The 24,334-nt window shown below is 33.3% G+C and overlaps 2 protein-coding genes and 1 pseudogene across 4 annotated transcripts; all 3 read left to right on the top strand.

Annotated features, from left to right (window-relative positions):
- Positions 1–1,069: 1,069 nt before the first annotated feature.
- LOC140822059 (peroxisomal membrane protein 11D-like) lies at positions 1,070–4,256 on the top strand. Of its 3 annotated transcripts, none has more exons than XM_073182784.1 (8): positions 1,070–1,206; positions 2,172–2,379; positions 2,506–2,580; positions 2,649–2,723; positions 2,804–2,884; positions 2,986–3,060; positions 3,164–3,337; positions 4,014–4,256. In XM_073182784.1, exons 2-8 carry the CDS (start codon positions 2,188–2,190, stop codon positions 4,047–4,049), a joined length of 708 nt encoding a protein of 235 aa, XP_073038885.1. In that variant the 5' UTR covers positions 1,070–1,206; positions 2,172–2,187; the 3' UTR covers positions 4,050–4,256. The 3 variants fall into 3 exon arrangements, with proteins under 3 accessions (XP_073038885.1, XP_073038884.1, XP_073038886.1); XM_073182783.1 differs by having other exon boundaries at positions 1,112–1,311; XM_073182785.1 differs by having other exon boundaries at positions 1,178–1,319; positions 2,181–2,379.
- Positions 4,257–4,989: 733 nt separating this feature from the next.
- Positions 4,990–6,595, top strand: LOC140822036 (lysine-specific demethylase JMJ27-like; annotated as a pseudogene).
- A 6,220-nt stretch (positions 6,596–12,815) lies between these two features.
- Positions 12,816–18,385, top strand: LOC140821693 (homeobox-leucine zipper protein ANTHOCYANINLESS 2-like). The gene is made up of 9 exons (XM_073182242.1): positions 12,816–13,625; positions 13,723–13,943; positions 14,042–14,159; positions 14,261–14,926; positions 15,023–15,124; positions 15,210–15,425; positions 16,564–16,738; positions 16,939–17,306; positions 17,699–18,385. The coding sequence occupies exons 1-9, from the start codon at positions 13,419–13,421 to the stop codon at positions 18,083–18,085; spliced, it is 2,460 nt and encodes an 819-aa protein (XP_073038343.1). The 5' UTR covers positions 12,816–13,418; the 3' UTR covers positions 18,086–18,385.
- Positions 18,386–24,334: the final 5,949 nt, after the last annotated feature.

The following is a 24,334-nucleotide window of genomic DNA, read 5'->3' as shown; positions in this document are numbered from 1 at the left end:
CGTTTATATAAGATGTTAGCAATAACATCTCATTAAATAAAAAAAATACTGATGAAGTCCATATTCTCTGTTTTGAAGTGAGATGTTCGTACGAACATCTTGTACAAAAATCAAGATTGTTACTTTCGGTGTAACATAGATTCGATGACACACGATATAATATCGAATAAGATAAGGTTTGTCATAGGGACATTTCTTGATGCTGTAATACTGGATCTGATACTTTAAATACACCATGTGTTGCACTATAAATACAAATATAATCAACACTATTTTGCATGATAATGCATGTGTTAGGAATGATGAATATGGTTTGAAAAGGACATACTACCAAATTTCATAAAAATAAACAAATTGCAACCCCATGCAGTTTTATTTCTTCTAATTAATAAAAATAAATAAACTATTATAATTTTTAAATAATTAAAGCATAAATAGTATGATAGATCGCAAAAACTCATATGAGACGAATATCTGATCCGTTTTTATCCATGAAAAATATTATTTTTATGTTCAAAATATTTAAAAAGACCAATTTTTTTTAGTGCCGTTAAGAAGAAATGTTTTACGATATATACTAATTTGAGTGACTATTATTGTTTTTATATCAGCATATATGTTGTAATATGCTGTTTTGCGTGAGAAATATAATTTTATTATTTCTAATACGTATATTAGCGAAATCGATTCGTCTCGTAAATACATATAGATGATACTATTACATTGGATATCTTACTCATTTCGATGACAGCTTGACCAAAACCACTTTTTATCACCAAAGTATATATCCAAATTAATTTGAAAAGAAACGTACCATACTTGTTTTCGATTACGTGCAAATAATCGTTTTGTAAAATTAAATAAATATAGTCCATAGTATTAGTCCTGTCCACGTAAGATACATATCTTCGATATTTCGAATTATCCAAATTGCAATTTTAATAATAAATTTTGATGGAGCTAAAATTTATTTTTACAGCTTGAAAATAATACAAATTAATGATTTAACTAATATTTACGAATTATCATTAACATTTAATAAATTTTTTTAAAAAAGAAAAAGAATAGTTGTGGAATGACGATAAGAGGTAGCCGCGCGAACCGCCACCGCTCTCACGACAAGACCGACGGCTCGGTGTGAACAAAAAATATAAATTAATTAATGTCTATTGTGAATTTCAAGAAAAGGGTTCGGCACAAACCCCGGTAATGATCGCCATCCCCTTCTATATTTGTCAGCATATATTGTACACGATAAAAAGAAAATCTTAGGATTTTTCCCGCAGTCTAATTGCCAAATCTTTACTCCAGGTATGACTGTTGAATCGCTTTTGCGTTAATGGATTTTGGTTGGTCTGATTCGTATAAATCTGAAATTCGTAGAATGGGATGTTTGTAATTCGCATACTTTTGGTTAGATTTGTTGTTTGAATCATATGGGCTTAAATATTTACGAGTGAGCCACCGACTTTTGCTGGATCTTTTGGCAAATAGTGGATCGTAACTGCGTTAATTGTTGCTGCTGTTCGGTTATTTGTTTTGTGTTTTGTTAGGGCAAGTCAATGGGTTTTCTGTTGTTATACTGGGATTATTTTATGATCATCTGTGATTTGTTTCGTTTCATGAACTTTGGAGGCACTAGTTATGAAACGATCATGGAGTATCTGTCACTTTCAACCAAAAGTGGGAGAAGGGGAGCGAGTTAGTGTATTTTGGGGAAATTTATTTTTGTAGAAAAGTATATATAAAATTTGAGCTTTTTTTGTGCGTGCTTGGCTGCTGGCTCCCATGAAGTATGATTATCTTTTTGCCCTATGTCTTTTGCTCATAGAAACCTTTTGTCTACTTATAAAACAAAATATATTAGATATGATATAAGCTTCTAAACTTGGATTAGATAAGTAAATTTGAAACGATTTATTGGCAGAAGAATCGACTAATGGTTGAATTTGCTTCATTCATGTGTTCTAAGTACTTACAAAGAAAGGAAAAAAACAAGGTCAAGATTGATCATACTAGTTGTTGAATTTGATAAGATGTTGTTTATGTATATGAACACTGCACTTCACACCTGGTTATGGGGAGATTAATGCATCAGATGCTGCTAGATCCACCCCTCAGCCTGCTATTTCATAAATGTGATTGAGTCAGTTATGATTTTACCTTTTCAGCTGTTCAAGGTGAAGCATGAGTTCTTTAGATGTTGCCAGAACAGAGCTCGCTCTTGCTATACTATACCTGAACAAGGCTGAAGCTAGGGATAAGATATGCCGTGCAATACAATATGGTTCGAAATTCTTGAGTAATGGAGAGCCTGGCGCTGCACAAAATGTCGACAAATCAACCAGCTTGGCTCGAAAAGTATTTCGATTGTTCAAGGTCCGCATAAACATTCCGTCTTTGGATGTGGGTTGGATATAACATTGCTGTTGCTGATATTTATTTTGATCTTGTGTCTCAATTGCATGCATGGCTTAAGGATTATTTTTTTTGTTGTTGTTGTAGTTTGTCAATGATCTACATGCTCTCATCAGTCCAAGCGCTCCAGGAACTCCACTTCCTCTAATTTTCCTAGGAAAGGTATTGTTTATTCTACTTTATGATCTTTGTACTTAATCCCCATGGTGTTTTACTCCTGTTTATTTCAGTCCAAAAATGCGCTCTTGTCCACTTTCCTGTTTCTGGATCAAATTGTATGGTTGGGTAGGACAGGAATCTACAAGGTATGTCTTAAAACTTCTCTAGTTTTTCGCATTTATGGGGAGATTTTGAGTAGGAGTAAACAAGAAGTTATGTTATGTAGGACAAAGAACGTCTAGAACTCATTGGAAGAATATCTCTTTTCTCTTGGTTGGGTGCTTCTTTCTGCACATCCCTAGTTGAGGTTCGTTGCGGACTATGCTTTAGTTTTGTAATGTGATATTACTGTTACTCGTTTTCAAAGCTATGAATAAGTTTTATTTAATTTTTCTATTTGTTACTCAGATAGGGGAAATCTGGAGGCTTTCTTCTTCAATGAAGAAATTAGAGAAGGAACTGAAGAATACGAATAAATATAAGGTTTGCTGTTAGGACACCTGTCAGTATGACTCGACTGTTTGAACCTTGAATTCTTGTTGTTAATACCTTCTTTTGTGCTTCTTCTTGGATTGTTTCATTGCAGAATGAAGAATATCGAGCTAAGCTTAAAAAATCCAACGATAGGTCAATATCCCTTGTTAAAGCAGTAATGGACTTGGTTGTTGCGGCTGGCTTGCTTCAACTGGCACCCAACAAAATTACTCCACGCGTAACTGGTGCCTTTGGATTCGCAAGCTCTCTCATCTCTTGCTACCAGGTATTTTATTTGTAGTGACATGTTTGCATGCATTTTCTGCTTCGTATTGTTTTGCTTATTAGAAAAAGCCATGTGCATGTAGGTGGAGGTTTGGCACGAACCCGTACTAGTAAATTAAAACGAAGCCCAAAAAAGTACATGATCTAAGTGGATTAGAACATCTCCAAAAATTAAAAAAAGAGCCCACTAATTAACAAATATTAAGAAACTGAAGTCCGATCCTGTCAAATTTGAGTAGATCACCAATCTTTGAGGGGGAACCTCATGCCCAGTGAGCCAAAACGTCAGTGTTGCTTTACTTTCTCCGAATTTTTATGAGAACATTGCTGGCCGCTCAAAAAGTATTGGCATAATCTTAATAGCTACACGTTTGATCCTTGTTGGGGAGTATGAAGAGAATTAAGAGGCCAAGTTTCCACTCTTAAGTTGCAACCCTTCCACAATCTCAAATGGCAAAGAGTTTTGAAAGTGGATATTGAAAATTCGCTTGATGGTTGCGCCAGGATACATTATCATTATTATTTTTTTTATCAATCAATCATAATAAGATTCAAGTGCATGCCGGCATCACATTACTCGTGTTTATAAAAATGTAGAGCATTTTTCAACCGATAAGTTTCTTTTATTCAATTGTGAATTTATTTTGTCGACGCAACACGTTTCTTGCCTTGTGCAGTTACTTCCGTCGCCACAAAAAGCTAAGACGACCTGAAAAAGATATTTTAGCCAGTCAGAATTCTTCAAGGCATGAATCTGAACAATAAGTTGATTGGTGCGTCGTAGTGTATCCCCTTAATCCTACTGTTAGTCATTATCCGAATCTTTGCAATGTATTGCAATAATAATGCATTTGCCTTGTTTCCGTGTTTATTTTAGATATGGTGTTCTTTGAAGGAAACAAACTCTGTTTTTGTGTTAATTACCTTGTCGCTATTTATACAATTTACAAGACAAAACAAGACATGACGCCACTATTTATATGTTAACTCAACCAAAATTTGTTATCATCGAAATTTATATTATTTGTATATTCGAAACATAAAAACATAGGCTTTATTTTATGGGGCACATCGTTCATATAAGTAATATTAAAAACAAAATTATCTCTGATTCATGATCAGTTTGACATAAAAATCTCAAGTTTGGAAAGAGATTTTGAGCTTTGCCCTCGGTGTTCGTACCTCCTGTGCCACACTTGTTACGGTGAGCTTCGGGATGGTTTTCTACAAGGAGGTGCTGGAAATAGTCATGCCTTATCATACTCTTCAGAAAGCCGGATGCATGCATGATTTATTTCCACGAATGAAAAGACATCTTGTGGCAAAACTAATACCAGGGATCCTGTTGATTTTAATACGATAAGACTTGTGGTAAAGTGTTTGATACTGTCACCAAGGATGTAAGCGATTTCAAATGTACGTGGAAATCTAGGGAAACAGCTGCCATCCTTGTCCACGCACCCCCGGAGACTGGCAGTTGTGGTGAAGGAATTCTTGAATAGCAACACATGTTCCCAAATAAGTGGGTCTCTGAATTGTTGCTGAAAAGTAGAAGAAATAGCCCAACCCCAAGATATAGAGAACGTGCCGCAAAATTTTTGAGCAGGAGTGCTCGTGTTTTAACAGTGTTGGTGAAAATTCTAACATAAATACATCCCGCAAAGTCGCATCTCTGAAAAACTCGAGGATAATTTTTTATACAACCCAATTGCCAAAGACCTTAGGCGTACTGATTATTTGATGCATTTTCAATGGCATTGGTCTATAGGTCAGCCGGTAATTGTCGATGATGTGCTTGAAACAACGCTTGGTTAGAGCTGGGAGCCCATGGTAATGTGGCGTGCTTTCCGTCGGATAACACATGCTAAGCATGAACAACTGCTTGGTGTGTCTGCTATAAATTGCTTGAACTGGTGTGAGTTTGGCATAAATATACACCGGTTTTTCAAAGGGTATTCAGAGGGACGATTTGATTCTCAACATTGGCCCGAGATTCTTAAGTTGAAAGACTGGCCTCCATCAAACTTGTTTGAGGAGCGGCTACCTCACCATGGTGTCGAATTTCTCAGCTGCTTGCCTTTCATGGAATACACGCATCCCCACGGAGGGTATTTAAACGTTACTGTTAAACTTCATGCTAGATGTCTGAAGCTAGATGTGGGGCCAAAGACATGTATTGCTTACGGGGGACTCTGTCACCAAATTGCATTGTGATATGTTTGACGCTGTGAACGTACTCACCCATTCTCAGTCAGTCTTCATTGCACCTCTCTAGCTTCAGAGAAAAAAAAATTGTGGAAGAAGTTTGCTGCCCAGGATGAAAGAGAACTACATGAAGATAATCGGATATTAAATACAATATTCGAATATCAGCAACCCAGTGACAGTGGATCATCCAGGTTGAATAAAAAGTCTTCTTCCCAGGTCTTGGAGAATTCTCATTTGAGGAATAAATCTAACGAAATAGAAGTTTCTAATCTTGCAAAGCGAAACACAAAGATGGGTAAACCAGATGAGAAGGTCTGCAATGAAAAAGGCAGTTATGCAGGAGACCCAATATGCCTTGATGTAGTAAAGAATGATGCTGATGCCTCAGGCAAGACAATGTCACTGAGACTTGCTCTACCAATGAGTCTGGTGTAAAATCTCGCTTTGCAGAGGAAATGGTGAAAAATAACAGTTCTGAAGGTGTTGGAAATTGCCAGAAAGAAGAATGTAAAAGAGATGATAGTGATGGTACTTCTCATTCAAGAAATGTGTTCCGAGTGTCTAGCAGACGACGAGGGTGGTGCTCTCTGGGATATTTTTAGGAGGAAAGATGCACCAAAACTGGAGGAATATGTGAAGAGGCACTGCAAGCTAGGAGTTCAGGCACTTGTTTTGCAAGCCATGGCAACAGGTTGTCCATCCTATTCATGATCAAACCGTTTCATGTTTACTTGACTAAGGAGCACAAAAGTAGACTTAAGGAGGAATATGGAATCGAACCATGGACATTTGTTCAGAAATTGGGCGACACAGTTCTCGTATCTGCTGGCTGCCCATATCCAGTCAGGAATTTAAAGTCATGCATAAATGTTGCCCTTGGCTTCATCTCACCAGAAAACGTACAAGAGTGTGTTGGCTTATATTTATGCTATATATTTAGTTGTAACAGACGAGTTGGAAGATGGCAATCTAGACTATATTTCTTGTCTAAAAACTCTGCATGAATTACCAAGTTAGAAATAATATTCAAATTAGTTTTTAAGGTATATAAATGAATAGATGCAAGGCAAATTCGTTATCGTGGCGTTCTGTCCAACCATGATGCTTGTATGATAGGGATTAGAGCTGTGTAACTTTGTGCCCTTTTCCATTTTGTTTCCTGATTACATTTAGACTCTATACGAACAAATTACGAAACAAATCTTTAATATACGTTGAGACTCTATACGAACAATCTACGCACCCTTTAGTCCCTGCTGATCTGACCATGATCGCCAAAGGGTTCGGGTTCGCAATGAGCGTAACAGGCTAAGAGAAAGAGCTTGAGGGTCTGATCACCAACAACAAATACAGACTACCATCCCAATGTTTGTTCATACTTATAACATTAACACTTAACATTCATTTCCAGATGGCCCTTTTTTCTTGCACGCCAGAATCGACTCCCACAACGAAATTATGTGTTCTCGGCATGCAGATCAAACGAACAAGTAGTTCCCGCATGATTTGTGTTGGATAAACGATTTTTTTCTTTTTTTTTTGATAAAAAAGATTACACATGAAATGGGATTGCCCTATATTGAATTTGACCAGGAAGTGGGAGCCCACGCTTTTGAAAGAAAACATTGAAAAAACAAGATTATATCTATTTCACGAGTTCCAAAATTCAGTTACTAGCATTTTCATCAATTTATGGCTTCTCTAGTTCATTATATATATTTTGCTTTTCCTTCTTGAGGTGATCATACGATAGAAGTTTGTCTTGAATGACACAACAAATCTTATTTGGTCGATTTAAGTTTTTTTTTTTTTTAAAGTTGGAGTTGATCATTGATGAGTTTCGAACTCATGACCTCATCTCAGATTGAGAATAACGACGACACTCGGCCAAACGGTCAAAGGCGGGTGGCCGATTTAAGTTTTATTGTGATATTAAAATAATTATCTAAAAATATAAACTGCAAAACATGTAATAAGTTTTAATATTGCCCGAAACTCTGACGATTCAAGCTTGAATTAAATGTTAGCTCCCAAGGATAAGACAAGTGCATATGCTATAAAGTTGAGGTGTTTGTGAATAAACCACTGGAATTATTTGGGACTCAATTAAATGTTAATGTGCCTATCTTATTGCTTACATGTGAGATCATTAGCACCAAATTTATAGTCTCTCATTTGCATTGCCTATCGTGTCAATTGACTGGTGAACGTTCCCATGTGATGTGATTTTGAATTTTGAACGACGTCTAACACACGTTTTTCTTTAAAATATATTTAAGTTTAGATATGCGTTTGTTACGACAGAATTTCCAATTCGATATATTATCTCAAGATTGATGCATGACATTGCAACTTTATGCCAATCGCGAGCAATTTATTTCCTAGATATTAATCGTTAATTCAAATTATATGTTATATAATGATACATGTAGAGTGAAAATGTTTTTTCAGCTAAAAACATAAATTACTAGGTTATATCTCGATTTAGTATAAAGCTATGTATTTATGTTCTTCTTGTTATTATTTTTATCATTATCTATATCTATATTGCATATAAAGGTTGAGGTTCTTAGCAGTCCGATTTGTGATAATAATTAGTTTTTATGAAAATATCATATCATTTTAGATAAAATAATGTTTTCATGTAATTTACTCGTAACTACAATATATAATAATCCACTTTAAAAATTCAAAAAGTCACATATTATCTATACAAAATTTATGGTTGTCAACTGACGACTTGCGATGCAATTTATTCAATGAGTCAATTATGTGAATCATTAAGGGCATGCAAAATTAGATCCAAGAACCAAAGGATTCATTAACATGATTTTTTCGAAACTTGATTGCGATTTAATGCGTGGTTTGTTTGCCTTTAAATATAAAAAAAATTCCAATCTTTGAGTAGCAATTGAAGAGTTATTTATATTTATTTAATTTCGACATTTAAGAAAGGAAAACAAACTTAAAAAATCAATGCTCGCAAGAAAAAAAAAACTCTACCGGCTCACAAATTAATTTTATAAAATGAATTTCTGACTTGATTCATGAAAAATATTAACTTTAATTGTTGGTATGAATCTGATCGACTCATATTGTATATAAATATGTGAAAACGTCTTATATGATGTTATACGCTAAATAATGAGTGTATAATATCTAATTGAGTATATTTAAAAAAAGCTTGATATTTTGGCCTAATTCCTCAAGCATGTCGCTATCCTTAGCCCTGGTGGATAAATTAGCATGTGATATAGAACCTATAAAATTTTCATATAATATATATATATATATATATATATATATATATATATATATATATATATATATATATATATATAATTTCCTTTCCATAATTACTTTTGACTAATGACTTGTTGGCACCAGAATTAAGATTTGTTTAATTAAATTCATATAACAATGCTTAAATTAGTTCTTTGATTACCTAATAATTGTAAATAGGCCGATTAAGATATTCATTTTTCAGGGGAGAAAGGTGTTAAGATTGGAACTTGGACCTAACTCAACCCCAAAAGTTAGCTCAAAGGAGGGATTGTCCAAGCCAATATATACAACTTCCAAGTTTATTTATCCAACCGATGTGGGACAATTAACAAAAGGCATCGACTATCTATTTGTCATTTAATTTGTTAACATCTTACTCTGTGATTCTAATAAACATTTTGTAAATACAACACAAGAAATCAATAAGTTGTAACACAAATGACAAAATTTTCACCTTTACAATTAATTTTTTTTTAAAAAAAAATTATGCTTGAAATATTTAAATTTTATTCGGGACATAAAAATTACCTAGTTTAGACATTGATTCAATTTCTAAAATTAGATAAGTGAGTGTTTATATTTATTTTGTTGGGTCTACATTTATTAAAGCTTAAATAATTAATTAAAATTAATTTGACTGAATAAATTTAGGCATTAATTAAAATTATCTGATTTAATTTCTCAACTCTTAATCCAGCAGAGATAGATTGAATTAATTAATTATTAATTAATTAAAAAGTTTAGCAACATTAAAAAAGTTATTCTTTGATTATCCATATATATAAATAATATTAAATAATTGAGCCCCCGTAGGTTGGGCGAGATTTTGGGCTAAACGAACATAGTACGGTCCATCAAGTCCCCCTAGAATGTGTTCATCCTTAATTTCTACTTTCAAATTTCAGAATTAAGATTATATAATCATAAAATATTTTAAATAAGCTAAATGTTTAACATAGCAAAAAAATATGATTTATAATTTTAAATTTGTGTGAAAATAAGTCAAACATTCATTCGAAAAAATTATGTATAATCAACTATTGTCTCATTTAACACAAACCGAAATCAGACCGGTTGAGTTTCAGGACATGACAAACGAGTCTCGAGTTTGGCCAAACTCAACTAAATCACGTATCGACGATACGTGTATCGTCCTTAACTCTGCTAAATTAATCATTCATTTTAAATTTTTTTTTTAGTAAGAACATCTATCTCCAGTGGGTTCACACCTCTGTCCGAATGAGTTAATTTAATTAAAATCCTTCGTTGTGTAAACAGATTGTGGGCCAAATAATAAAGTTGAAATTGTTTGTAAATGGCAAAAGGGAGAGGGAAGAAAATCCATGAGATATGAACACACACACACACACAATAGTCATGTCTTCTTTGTTGGGTATAATAATTGTCCCTTCTTGGTAGAGCGATCGAATCGTGGTTCTTGAGCTGTTATTGCTAGCTATAGCTTTTGGTAAACGGTAAGTCTTCGGTCCTACATTCTTACATCCCTTTCTTTGAAGACAAATATAATTCTAGCATTTTTATTACTTCCACACAGGAGATTTAATTCAAAGAAAACTTTTTAAGTTTGCATTATATCCATAAAAAACGGGATTAATCTCAATTATATAATCATAAACTCATAAACGAGACGATTGCTAGTCGCTGTGATATGATAACGAGACGTGAACTCATATAAAAAAAGATTTATGTCAGAAATATCACTATTTGTACTTTTTTGCCATTTCCGTAGAAATACTTTTTAAAAATATTAAAAAAATAAAAGAGATTTATTACGTCATGTTAACATTGATCTGATAAAGTTATAGGTTAATAATTGAATTTTTTAATCGGTTGAATCTCATTAATTGAAACACAAAATCAAATTTTGAACAGGCTGATTAGCGTCGACTTTAAAGGGTAATTAATGTCATCTATTAAGTTAATTAAATGAAAAATGTAAGATCGAATGTATCCTAAAACTATTTTATACGTAAAATCAATAATAGTCTTAGGTCCATATTAAAAGTAGAACAAATTTTTTTATCAGTTTTAATTTTTTTAAATTCATGTTCAAAAATTAAAATAAAACAACTCTCATGAATCATAATTTATTACTGTGTATTGGTTGGTTTATTGTCTTATGTTCTGAAATTATGCAACTTTGAGATAAAAATTCAACGATTCTAAAATTAAATTGAATATTTAGTTGTGATTTCTCGAGTTGTAATAATATTGTCTTATGATGTATATGAATTTTGGAGTTTGAATTTCTACCCTAAAAATATATTGTTGCATATTTTTGGAATAATAATCATTTGATTGATATGTTTGATGATTATTGATATGCAATTATTATTGAACTTGTTTTGTGATTTTTATATTTATAATAACCAAAAATTGAATAAATATAAAATTTGAAAAAAAAAAAATTATTTGGTGTAAAATTTTGAGAATATTAAATTTTTTTAGTTAAGTAACTCAGGGAATTAAAAAAAAAATCAAGTTATTTTTAAACCAAAACAACATATATAAGCAAATAACGGACAAACATTAATTACAGTTTATGATGGAACAAAATATCGATTTCCACCAAAATAACAGATCGAAATGAATTGATTTGGAAATTCAGTTCGGTGTTGAGGTGCAAAAAATCTCCCTATTAGGTAGAACTATCGAACCATGACGCTTGGGCTGTTGTGCGATTTAAAATATTTGAGTTGCACTATTACCACCGGATATAGCTTTTGGTAAAATGACAAACGTTAAGTCCTATGTAAGGTTTATTCGGAAATCGGTTTAAAATTTTAAAAATATAGGTTAATTTGGTTCGATTTCAATTTTTAATATAAAACTTCGATTAATCTAACAAACCAAACTTTTATAAATAAAATTAATATTATTAAATTTTCTAACAAAGTTTATAAAGATATAAATATTACAATTTTTAATAAAATTTGTTAGACAATAATACTATACTTAAAAATATTTTTTTAATAAATAAATTTAAATTTATTTAACCTTATTTTATATTGAATTTTTTTATTTAAAACATTATTATTTTAAAAATAAATCCTAACATTTCAGTTAATTACGTTACTGACTGAAATAATCGATTTTTTCGATTTGGTTTGTGATGTTTTCGTAGTAAAGTTCGAACAGTTCGGTTTGTCAAAAAAAATTCGGTTATTTCAATTTTAGAAATTTGTTTTGATTTTAACTGAACTTATTACTGTCTAATACAAGATGGAACCAAGCCATATGTATTTATGAATCTTGGCTCTGCTTTTGACTATCGTAATATCTTCTTCTTTTTTTGTGATTCGATTGTTTCTTACTTGAAAATTTGACAATGCATCAAAATAATCTCAAATTTAAAATTTCAAAATTTGTTTTGTCATTATGAATGCATGAAAATATGTTATTTTACCTCATTAATTTTAGAGTGAGTCTCATGTGAGACCGTCTCACGGATCATAATCTGTGAGACGGATCAACCTTACTCATATTCACAATAAAAAATAACACTCTTAACATAAAAAATAATATTTTTTCATAGATAACCCAAATAAAAGATCCGTCTCACAAATACGATCCGTAAGACTGTCTCATACAAGTTTTTTGACTTAATTTTATAATATCTACATATTTCGAATGTTTCATGAAATTTTTTTTTTAATCAAGTTCTATTGCTAAAAAGTAAGGGACAAAGTTAAAAAGCCATGGTTAAAGTGTTTCATCTATAAATTAACAATAAGAAAAAAAACGAACTTATTAAATTTCCGAATCTAATGAATCTGGGCCAATCATATTGATCAAAGGAATACGTGGAGTCGCATCAAACAGAAAAAAAGGTCCAGGCATCTAGATTTTTTACAGCAACAATATTTCAAAAGGGAGCAACCTTCGGAGAGTGTGTTTTGTGTGTGAAATAGTCAACCAATCTTTTCCTGTATCATGTTTTTTGGCGATATGTGGGCATCGATGAGTTCACATGGTATTGCGGGTAATATCTTTGCTCTCTCTCTTATTTCACTTGTTGCCTTGTTCTTCTCTCTCTTTCTGAAAGAAATTCGGACTGTTCCGAGAAAATAGCCCTTTTTTTATCCCTTCTCTTACTTTTGTAGGACATAAAAAAGCTAGCTTTTTGCAAGTCAATCATGCAGATATCGAGATACCAGATAGCAAGAAAAGTCCTCTCAACTAGGGTTTTCACTTGAAGCATTTTCTGAGTTTAGCTTTTTTGTGCCTTTCTTTTGTGAAGTTTAATATCTATTAGAAGGGAAAGAGGGATAGAAAAATAGCGTCTTTCTTTTGGTTACCTTATTTTTCTCCCTTTTCTTCTATTGTATAAACATTAGCCTTTTGGAGAGGAAGCTGGAGACATTTGGATTCAGGCCTCGTGTCTTCTCTACCTCTCTTTTCCTTCTTTCTTCTTCCATTTTATATAAATCTGGGATATCATTTCTGTGTTAAGCGTTTATAATTTGCTGCTATAATATGCATGGAGTGATTCTGTTGATGCATATGTCAGACAAAGTGTAAAGTTAAGATCTTGGAGATTATCCAGTTTAAACAGTGGACGATATTTCATGAATTTTGGGGATTTTCTTGATAGCAGTGGCGGCGGTGGCGGTGTAAGAATTGTTTCTGATATACAGTATAACAATAATACACCTACTCCAAGAAGTAAGATTAACAGCAGCATGCCCACTGGTGCAATTGCGCAGCCCCTCCTTGTGTCACAGTCACTTGCGGGCAAAGCCATGTTCAACTCAACTGGCCTCTCTCTTGCCCTCGTAACGCCGATTCTCTCTTAATATATCTATATATCTAATTGTATTTGTGTGCGTGTGGGATGATTTTGTTGAAGGGTTTTCACTTACATTTGAGCAGCAAACGAGTACCGAGGGTCAAGCTGAGGTGGGGAGAATAGGGGAGAATTTTGGGTCTACTATCGTCGGTGGAAGGAGGAGTAGAGATGAAGAACATGAGAGCAGATCTGGGAGTGATAATCTGGATGGTGGCTCTGGAGATGATCTTGATGCTGCCGACAAGCCGCTGAAAAAGAAAAGATACCACCGACACACTCCCCAACAAATCCAAGAACTTGAAACGTCTGCTTTTTCCAAGAAACTTTTCGACTTTTTTCCGATTTCTACCTTTTCTGGTTGGTTTTTGACGAATTTTGTTGGTTTTTGGATGCTTTTTTTAGTCTTTTCAAGGAGTGTCCACATCCTGATGAAAAGCAAAGATTGGAGCTCAGCAGAAGGCTCTGCTTGGAGACTAGACAGGTCAAGTTTTGGTTTCAGAATCGAAGAACTCAGATGAAGGTACACGAAAAGCCGATAATTTCGTACTTTTTGCCTTTATTTTCTGATTTATTTATTTTTGTTGGTGTTTTTATGGAAAAATTATGTGAATATTGCCACAGACGCAACTCGAACGCCATGAGAATTCTTTACTCAGGCAAGAAAATGACAAGCTCCGAGCAGAAAACATGTCGATGAGGGAGATGATGAGGAACCCCATTTGCACTAACTGTGGCGGCCCGGCCATTATTGGGGAAATATCCCTTGAAGAGCAACATCTACGAATCGAGAATGCTCGATTGAAAGACGAATTAGATCGAGTCTGCACGCTTGCAGGGAAGTTTTCAGGCCGCCCCATTTCATCTTTAGCTTCACCCATGGGCTTTCCGATGCCTAATTCGAACCTAGAACTCGGAGTGGGGAACAACGACTTTGGAGGCCTAAATACCCTTCCTTCAGGCCCTCCTCATTTCGGATCCGGGATTTCGCCCCCTCTGCCTATTGAACCGCCTACCAAACCATTGAACACCAACCCAATGGAGAGATCAGTGTACTTGGAGCTTGCCTTGTCTGCCATGGATGAACTGGTGAAAATGGCCCAAACCGACGAGCCACTTTGGATTAAAAGCTTGGAAGGTGGGAGAGAAGTACTGAATCATGAAGAGTATTTCAGATCATTTACTCCTTGTATTGGTATGAAACCAAATTGCTTTGTTACCGAAGCATCGAGGGAGACCGGTATGGTGATCATTAATAGTTTGGCCCTCGTTGAGACGCTAATGGATTCGGTATATACTCCATCTCTATAATATTTAAAACCACATTGTTTAGAATTCCCTTCATTCTTGACTTGTATGTTAATTGTTTGTATTTTCTGATTATAGAACAAATGGACAGAGATGTTTCCTTGTATAATTCCAAGAACATCAACCACAGATGTTATATCTAGCGGCATGGGAGGAACAAGAAATGGTGCACTTCAGCTGGTAATGCCAATTATTATCGAAGTTTATATGTCTTAGTTTAATATGATGAAGTATTAATTCTTCTCCGATTTGTCATCATGATTAGATGCACGCTGAGCTCCAAGTTCTATCGCCATTAGTCCCAGTTCGTGACGTAAAGTTTCTCCGGTTCTGCAAGCAGCATGCCGAGGGTGTGTGGGCTGTTGTTGATGTTTCCATTGATACAATTCGAGAAACAGCCGGTGGTGGCCCGACGTTTTTGAGTTGCCGGAGGCTGCCTTCCGGCTGTGTTGTGCAAGATATGCCTAATGGATACTCTAAGGTAATAATTACCTGTTTCCGAAATATGGATTTCTCTTGTTTGCTTGCTACTTGTTGCAAATTTTCTGGACATTAATTGACTCCCCTCGTGTTTGGTACCCTTCACCCTTTTGTTTTAAATTAGTTTGTTGTGGCAACTGCACCGCACCGCACCATTGGAGCTTAGGTGGGAGTATTTATTCTGTCACATTGTTTGAAATCTTGTTTATTTTCTCGTTAAAGATTCAAGAAATCTGCCATGTTTATGTAATAATCGACACGGATTCGATTGGATCGGGCTGAATTCACTTTTATTTAATTGAACAATTTAGACTCAAATTATATAAAATTCGAATTTTTCTTATAGGAGGAATTATGGGCTGAAGAAATATGATGTACTCCTTGCAAGAAATAATTTTGGTCCGAATCCCATTTGACTTAAGATATGAAACTCAAGTGAATCGTCGAAAAGATTCTTCTCGTGCGTCATTTATATAATCAAGTCTTACTTTTATAAGATCGGATGAATATTAATTTACTAATAATACAGTACTCGGTTTAATTAATCGAGGCTAATAAACCCTTTTAATATCTATGAATAGAACCATCTATTGCTCCTTTTTTTGCTCCTTGGGACACATTAATTTCGTATGATTTAGATCCAATAAATAATATTCAAACATCGGTAAACTAAAACTATAAATTTGAAGGTTTCTATTCTGTCCCTTTCTGATACAATGGCCGATATTAAATTTGTGCAACTGTTATGTCTATTTCCATCCTTCTGATGTGTTTGTTTTTCTACCAATTTATAGTCAAACGCCAAGACTCGCTACAAATTTGTTTGTTTACACTACATCACACCTCGTGCCTACAAATCTTGCATGATTTTGTGCTGTGGCCAATATTTTATTTACTACACATTTTTAATGGTTTTTTTTTGTTTCCCTGATTTTAGGCTGGTTTTTAGTATTTTTATATTACCATTTTTCTGGTTTTTGTTTTTTGGGTTTAGATAATCTAGCTTATTAGGAAGTTAGAAAACAATATTATTAATAATTGAATGGAAATTATATGAACGTCGTGTTCTAAAATTATGTAAACATATTATAACATGTGGCTAAACGTTTGTGTTTTTGTTCTCATCATTATATTTGTAGGTGACATGGGTAGAACACGCCGAATATGACGAGAGTGTAATTCACCAGCTCTACCGGCCTCTGATTGGGGCTGGAATGGGATTTGGTGCGCAAAGATGGGTAGCCACCCTCCAACGGCAATGCGAGTGTCTCGCCATACTCATGTCATCTTCTGTGCCTGCTCGGGATCATACAGGTACGATACAATCTGGATAAAATGCATTGTGTTGTTTTATTCAGTTTCTTTCCTATCTTATAACACACCCTTTTTAAACTTATCTTTTCACATGCATGTATCGATGGTAACTCTAATTAATCCGAAGTTGAGGGTATGAGATGTGTAACTGCTAACGAATTGATGGCCATTGATCGACTATTTTCTTGTTTGATGCTCAGCAATAACTGCTGGCGGGCGGAAGAGCATGTTGAAGCTGGCACAACGAATGACCAACAACTTCTGCGCAGGCGTGTGCGCCTCAACTGTTCACAAATGGAACAAGATTAATTCAGGCAACGTAGACGAGGATGTGAGGGTCATGACTCGGAAGAGTGTTGACGACCCTGGGGAGCCGCCTGGTATTGTGGTGAGTGCCGCCACGTCCGTGTGGTTGCCAGTGTCGCCTCAAAGGCTATTCGACTTCCTACGCGACGAGCGTCTGAGGAGCGAGTGGGACATACTCTCTAATGGCGGACCTATGCAAGAAATGGCTCACATTGCGAAGGGACAAGATCATGGCAACTGTGTTTCTCTCCTCCGTGCAAGTGTAAGCCCCTTTTCTTATGTAACCATATTTGTTTGATGTCCATATGCTCTACAAACTTGATTGAAATCGGAAAATATGCATTTAGTTTACTTCTTGAAATTGACCTTTCTTTCTTTTCTTAATTTATGTTCTTAAAAAATTGGAATTCTAAAATATAGGTATATCATATGAGATTACATGGGACAAAAGAATTGCAAATATTGAATTATTCATCTAACTTTATATCCAATTATGTCTCTTTATTTCAACCTTAATTTTATTATTTTTCAATTGTGTTTAAAAGTCAACAACTGTCAGCTCTCTGGGTCAGCCCAACTGGGCCTGGGGTCACTCTGGTTTGTGAACATTATGTACAAAAGTGTTGAGGACTTTCTTGTCATTTTATTTGTCAGGCCATGAACTCGAACCAGAGCAGCATGCTGATCCTCCAGGAGACGTGCATAGACGCGGCGGGGTCGCTTGTTGTTTACGCGCCAGTTGACATACCTGCCATGCATGTGGTGATGAACGGTGGAGATTCTGCCTACGTGGCGCTGCTCCCCTCGGGATTTGTCATCGTACCAGATGGACCGGGCTCTCGCGGGCCTACTGGTAATGGACCCATTGGAAATGTTGGGATGGCCCATAGAGTGAGTGGTTCCTTGTTGACGGTTGCCTTCCAGATACTGGTGAACAGCCTTCCGACCGCGAAACTCACCGTCGAATCTGTGGAAACTGTTAACAACTTGATAACATGTACGGTGCAGAAGATCAAGGCGGCCCTGCATTGCGAAAGCTGACGTTTTCGTGTTAAACTGTATTAACATTGTGTTCGAACGTGACATTATTTGTTGGATACATGGACTAGCTAGGTCCGGTGTTTCAATATACGATGTCTGGAAAAACATAGAGCTGATTCATGGGTTGAGTCAAGAACGAACCTCGATTAAAACAATCCTTGCATCGTGATGGGAGCGAAACATGCAGCCTTGGTTTATCCCCGGTCGTGGTGGCAGTAGTTCTTTGCACCATGCAAGGGTGGTGGTTCGGGTATTGACTCTTGAGTTAACTCGAATAATATTTGATTTGATTGGCTTTTTTCTTAAAATTTAACTTTTGTTCTACATTTGGTCCGTCACGATGTTGTATTTCTGTATTCATATCTCATTTTATACATATACAACAAATATATGATGATTTCATATAGTAACGATCGAGGAACCCACTATAGAAATAAGTGAAGTTAATATTATCGTCGAATATATATGTTTTAGAATATTATTTTTTATTGTGAATATCAGTAGGATTGACCAGTCTCACAAATAAAGATTCGTGACACTATCTCACAAAAAAATTTACTCATATAATTATATAATTAATATATGTGGAAGAAGGTAATTACTAATTATATAGTTAATATATGTGGAAGAAGGTGGTAGGGGGCCAGGGAAGTGCATTAAATAGGGATTGCATGGTTGAAACCTGCCCCTGCATTAATTGCATGCCTGCCTGCCTGCCTGTCTGTCTTTCTTTCATTTTTCCAAACGTTGCCTCATTATATGCATTCGCCCCCAATCAACGTCAAAAATAGGACGGCATTGTAATCCTCTCGAGAAAGAAAAACAAACCCTTTCTGGGCCACCAATTTTCCAATCACTCTCTCTCTCTCACACACACACGTGTATGACTTTTGCTATGAGAGATTTATATATACTAAATAACATTGTAAATTGTTAATTGTCCCACGTTAGTTTTATAATACCTGGAAGTTGTATATATGAGTTTGGACAATCCTCTCTCTTGAGTTAGTTTTTTGGGTTGAGTTAGGTGCAAGTTCCAATCTTAACATAAATATAAGTTAAATTCAAATTCTCCCTACTTATTTGTGTCATTTATGCGCCGTATTTTGGTATTAAATAAAATAAATTATGTTCCTAGATTTTCAGATTTCATTTGTATAATTGTTATTATCTCGAAATAATGGTGATTCTATACTTTTTTTTTCAAAATAATAATAAATTAAATAAAAACCCGCACTATCTTTATATGTGGGTATTTGATTATTGGCAAAAACTTATGTAGGACGGTTTCATTTTCTGAGACGGATCTTTTATTTGGGTCACCCATAAAAAAGTATTATTTTTTATGTTAAAAATATTACTTTTATTGTGAATATGAGTAGGGTTGACCCGTCTCACAGGATTATGATCCGTGAGACGGTCTCACATGAGACCCACTCTTTTTATATAAAAAAATATATAATATTTTCAAATGATATTCTTAATTGGTGTGAGCAGAAAAATCATCCAATATATATAAAGACACAAAAGTGAGTAGATTTATTTATTCTTAACTTTTCAAGTTTCCATTTAAAATTAAGCTATTTATTGCCATTGATTTAAACCCTCGCTTTATATGTGAGCTGTGCATGTAATAACATGCCAAAACATAATGATTATTTCAAAATTGGGAGTTTTGTCTGTCTATAAGCAGAAATAAATTTATAGAGGACAAGAAAAGTTTTAGGAAATCGTCACCTTCGATGCTAACAAATTATTTCCCGACCATTATTCCATAAATATTCATGAGATTTTTTTTTTACATTCGTAGAGGACAGAAAAGTGCTGGAAAATTGTCACTTTCCTTGCTCATTACTCTTCATAAATATATTTCATAAGTTTTGCTTCTTCTAGCTTTAGTTCCATTCTCATCCGGTATCCCATTAGTAAAAATGTTAGTATACGCACAAGCACGCACACGCATGCGCGCGCACGTGTTTATATATTTATGAAGAAATGTTACTATATTTTTAAATCTGGTGTTCAATCAAAATTTTTGGATTTGTATCTGCATACGTACATTTGTTTCCTAATCACATGATCGATGATACTATAACACAAGGGGCCACTTAAATTCGTGTGAACATTGATACTGGAGCAATGAATCAGTCATTTTCTGGTGGATAAGATGAAGATGAGATATGTCTACCGATCCCTGAAAGCTAAGTTTTAAATTTTTTGGAGATATTATATTTTAATCTTATATATATTATTATTAAAAATTTAAAATTTTTTTAGTATTTTACAAATAAATAAAAAATTAATATATGTGTTTTGATATGTTTTTATAGTTGTACAAACAATTTTTTAATTATAAAAACTTCTTTATAGAATAATTGGGAAAATACATATTTATTCTTAAAACAACTTTTAAATCCACGTATACGTGAGGAATAAAAATACAACCTTATATATTACATCGCATATTTTTACACAGTTTTGACATATACACATAAAATATTATTTACAAGACATAAAATATGCACAGAGGTGTGCAGGATATCAAAACTGTATTTTTACATATACACATAAAATATTATTTACAAGGCATCTCGATTTTTATATTTAAAGTACATTTAAAATACAGTCGCCATTTTCCATTTGCTTTTGTTTCATTTGTCTTCTTTCTCGTGGTTCACGCAGGAAGTATCAAATTCCAAAATTAATTGAGTTGAATTGTTGACGTTTCGAGACTCGACGTTGTTGGTTAACAATGTAATGGATGGAGGTTCATGTCTAATTAATTTTTTTTAAAAAAAAAAGTCAAAAAAATGACCATTTAATATGTTTTTTTTTTCCGGTTGGGGGTTGGATGCAAGAAAATTCCATCTAAATTGGACCTTTTCAAGTGTGGAATTAGGACTTAAAACGATTTGTCTGTCTTTTTTTCAGTTGCGAAAAGCTTATAAAAAACCTCAAGACCGCGACTGATGGATGGATCTACATTGCATTGACTATGTCACGATCGTTATTTTTTTTAGTACTGATCGTCTTTTTCACGATTGTCATGTTAGACTCTTACGTTAACCAGATAAATTGTATTGAACAAACTATAGTGTAACAATGTCGTCAGCTATAACGAAACACAATAAAAAAAATTTAAACTTAGCTATTATAAATAGACAAAGCAATACATATGTAGAAATCATTCAACAATGAAACATGTGATAATGTTATTATAAATTTAACATAAACAATGCAATCCTCGTAATTAAAAAAACATCATTGTATCAATAAAAAATAACATATATATATATATATATATATATATATATATTCAATAAATAGATAAATCCAGACTACAACAAAGGAAATATTAAATATTTCAATTATGAAAAATTATATATTTATAAAACCGAATTGATTTGGATTTCTTTATCTAAAATTTTAATCAGACCAATATTTTGTCAATTTGATTAGTTATCAAAACAATCCAAACTTTGTTCAATCACATTACACCGAGATCTCCTGAAGTTTAATTGGTTGATTATTAATATATTTCCCTTTTTTATATTAAAAAAAAAAAGAAAAAAGAAAAAAACTTTGCTCCACTAGGTTGATTTGGTCCAGTCTCAGAGAAAACCTCGCTGACGTATAGTAGAAAAGGCCCATTCAAAAATGGGCTTTCACACGGAAGTGGGCTCCAATCAACGACCCAAGTAAAATGTCCACAATCCCAACTAGTCTGAACCCTACTTCCCTATCCTTTTCTTAGGGTAGATGTTGACTAAGAAAAAATAAGACAAAAACGTCTGAATAATATAAGATTAGTCATATTTTAGTACAAATTTCACTGACAAGTGAAAATAATATAATTTTCATATTTTATATTCAGATTTTCAATTTTTAGTAGATTTTATTATATACATTTGCAAATTACAACTTAAATTACCAATTTCGTCACCAAGTTTGCGACACCAATGTTTTCAAACTAAACTCAAAACACGTCAAAATTTTTTAAAAGATCTTCATGATTAAGTATTCATTCGATTATCATAGAATATTGTTAATTAAGTCTAACAAATTTTGTTGATGATTCATAAGTTATCCGAATATCAAATTTGAAACGATATCTCAAATCTGAAGTTCAACTATAACAACTCTCTCCAAACTCATAATTTTTTTTTTAAATTTTAAAAATAAAAATGAAATAAATCATGTTTCTGTTGTTCTAAAAGTGACAATGTAATTTTTTTTAAATTTTTAAAAAGCTGAAATTTTTAAAATAAAATTATAAATCATGGTTGGAAGTTGAGCAGATGCCTCCAAATAAATTAAGAGTGGGTCTCATGTGAGATCCGGGAGACGGGTCAACTCTACCCATATTCACAATATAAGATAATACTTTTAGCATGAAAAGTAATATTTTTTCATGAGTGACCCAAATAAGAGATTCGTCTCACAAATACGATCCGTGAGATCGTCTCATACAAGTTTTTGCCATAAATTAAATAGTCGAATGAATGATAATGCAAGTGCAAAGTGAGTATTTGTCGACATGGTAGAAAAGTCTTGGAGAAATAATAATGACAAAATAGAGGGACGAAAGAGTCGGACAATTATAGAGCAACCCTAGTTGAAATTTTGGTCACATTAAATCGGAAGTAGACCTATCAAGAATGGTAATGGGAACTTCTTTTTTCTTTTTTTTTTTTCTAAAAAAAATATTAAATAAAGAAAGAAAGATTGGGTCAATGGCCCATCCATAATTTGAAATAATCTTATTTTTTGTTTGTATTTGTAAAATTTGAATTGTGATTTTTTATTGAAAAATGTAAATTATTATTAATTCACATGTAAAATATTATTTATTGTTTAAAAAATAAAAAAAATAATAGTAAATTGAGTAAAAAAATCCAGATAGAATCAAATGAAATGCATTACATTTTTTTTTAAAAAAAATGTATAAATAATAAACAGGCTGTTGTTTATTTCACGCGAGATTGATGTATAATAGTGTCACACTAATAATGATGAGTAGATTTCTTGTGAGACGGTATCACGGATCAACTCTGACGATATTCATAATATAAAGTAGTACTCTTAGCATGAAAATTAATATTTTTTTATGGGTGACTCAAATAAGAAATCTGGCTCACAAAAGATGATATGTAAGACCGTCTCACACAAGTTTTTACCCTAATACTTATGATGAAAAATAAATAAAATTATTTAAAAAATAAAATTAGTTGAGTAAAACTTAAAATTGGACGACGATAAATAATTGACAATATTTAAAAACGTGTGGTGTTCCGGATACATTTTTCTGGTATTTCGTTAGAATTAAAACTAGATTTGGGCGTAATCGGTGAAGGTTGGGCCCAACCCATTTAGATATTCAAAATAGATTTCAAACCCAAAAACCACATTACCTGGGCCCAATCCATAAATTTGAAAGAGCAAACTTCCTAAATGAAGTCCATATTCCATTCGATGAGACTGAAAAAGTCTTTTATTCATAATAGATTTCAAATAAAAACCATCCTTGGAGAATTTAAAATAAGTCATAAATACTTACACATTTGCCTAAAATATTGGGTGAATTTATGATTCACAAATTGAAATGTTCGAACATGTTAATAAGCTATTTGAAATATTGTTGGATGTTAATGTTCGAGGATGAAAGTTCGAAAGCTCGTACATAAACACATATATATTTAATATATAATATATTATATTAATAAAATATTAAGGTTTGCGAATGAACTAATGAACACAAAATTTTTGTCCTGAGTTTGGTTAGAAAAAAGTTTGAACATATTCGAATTCTATAAGTTTGAATACAAATAAAACATTCATCGAACCGACTTAAATAAGACATTTCAAATATTTTCTCTTAAACATAGATGATTTATAATATAAAGATTTCAAATTTAAAACGATTTCTCGACTTAATTATACTCAAAAATAATATTTTCATTAAATGAGATATTTTAAACGCAATCTAATTTCCAATATATAAAAATTATTAAATTGCATTTCCATGGATTTTTTTAAAATTATATTAGAGTATAAACAGAGAGTCAATTAGTTCACATTTATTTAAAGATTCAAAATTTCAAAAAGTCTAAATCTAACTGCAATAAAGCGAACGCCCGGTCAAATTATAATCGCCGAAAACCCAAAATCCCCCGAATATTCCGCCAATCACCTAATAAATTTCTCACCTCTCTAAGCCCATTTTCGTCATTTCATTTTCAAACTACTACA

The sequence above is a fragment of the Primulina eburnea genome, unplaced genomic scaffold, assembly GCF_022965805.1.
Source record: "Primulina eburnea isolate SZY01 unplaced genomic scaffold, ASM2296580v1 ctg739_ERROPOS11973397, whole genome shotgun sequence".
Classification (NCBI taxonomy): domain Eukaryota; kingdom Viridiplantae; phylum Streptophyta; class Magnoliopsida; order Lamiales; family Gesneriaceae; genus Primulina; species Primulina eburnea.
The sequence above is the reverse complement of the archived record's forward strand: the minus strand, read 5'-3'. Positions and strand labels throughout refer to the sequence as shown.

Coding starts and splice junctions, on each gene's coding strand:
- LOC140822059 (XM_073182784.1), top strand. CDS start 2,188: ATGAGTTCTTTAGATGTTGCCAGAACAGAGCTCGCTCTTGCTATACTA. Junction 2,380..2,505: donor AAGTATTTCGATTGTTCAAG/GTCCGCATAAAC, acceptor TTGTTGTTGTAG/TTTGTCAATGATCTACATGC. Junction 2,581..2,648: donor CTCTAATTTTCCTAGGAAAG/GTATTGTTTATT, acceptor TGTTTATTTCAG/TCCAAAAATGCGCTCTTGTC.
- LOC140821693 (XM_073182242.1), top strand. CDS start 13,419: ATGAATTTTGGGGATTTTCTTGATAGCAGTGGCGGCGGTGGCGGTGTA. Junction 14,160..14,260: donor ATCGAAGAACTCAGATGAAG/GTACACGAAAAG, acceptor ATATTGCCACAG/ACGCAACTCGAACGCCATGA. Junction 15,125..15,209: donor GAAATGGTGCACTTCAGCTG/GTAATGCCAATT, acceptor CATCATGATTAG/ATGCACGCTGAGCTCCAAGT.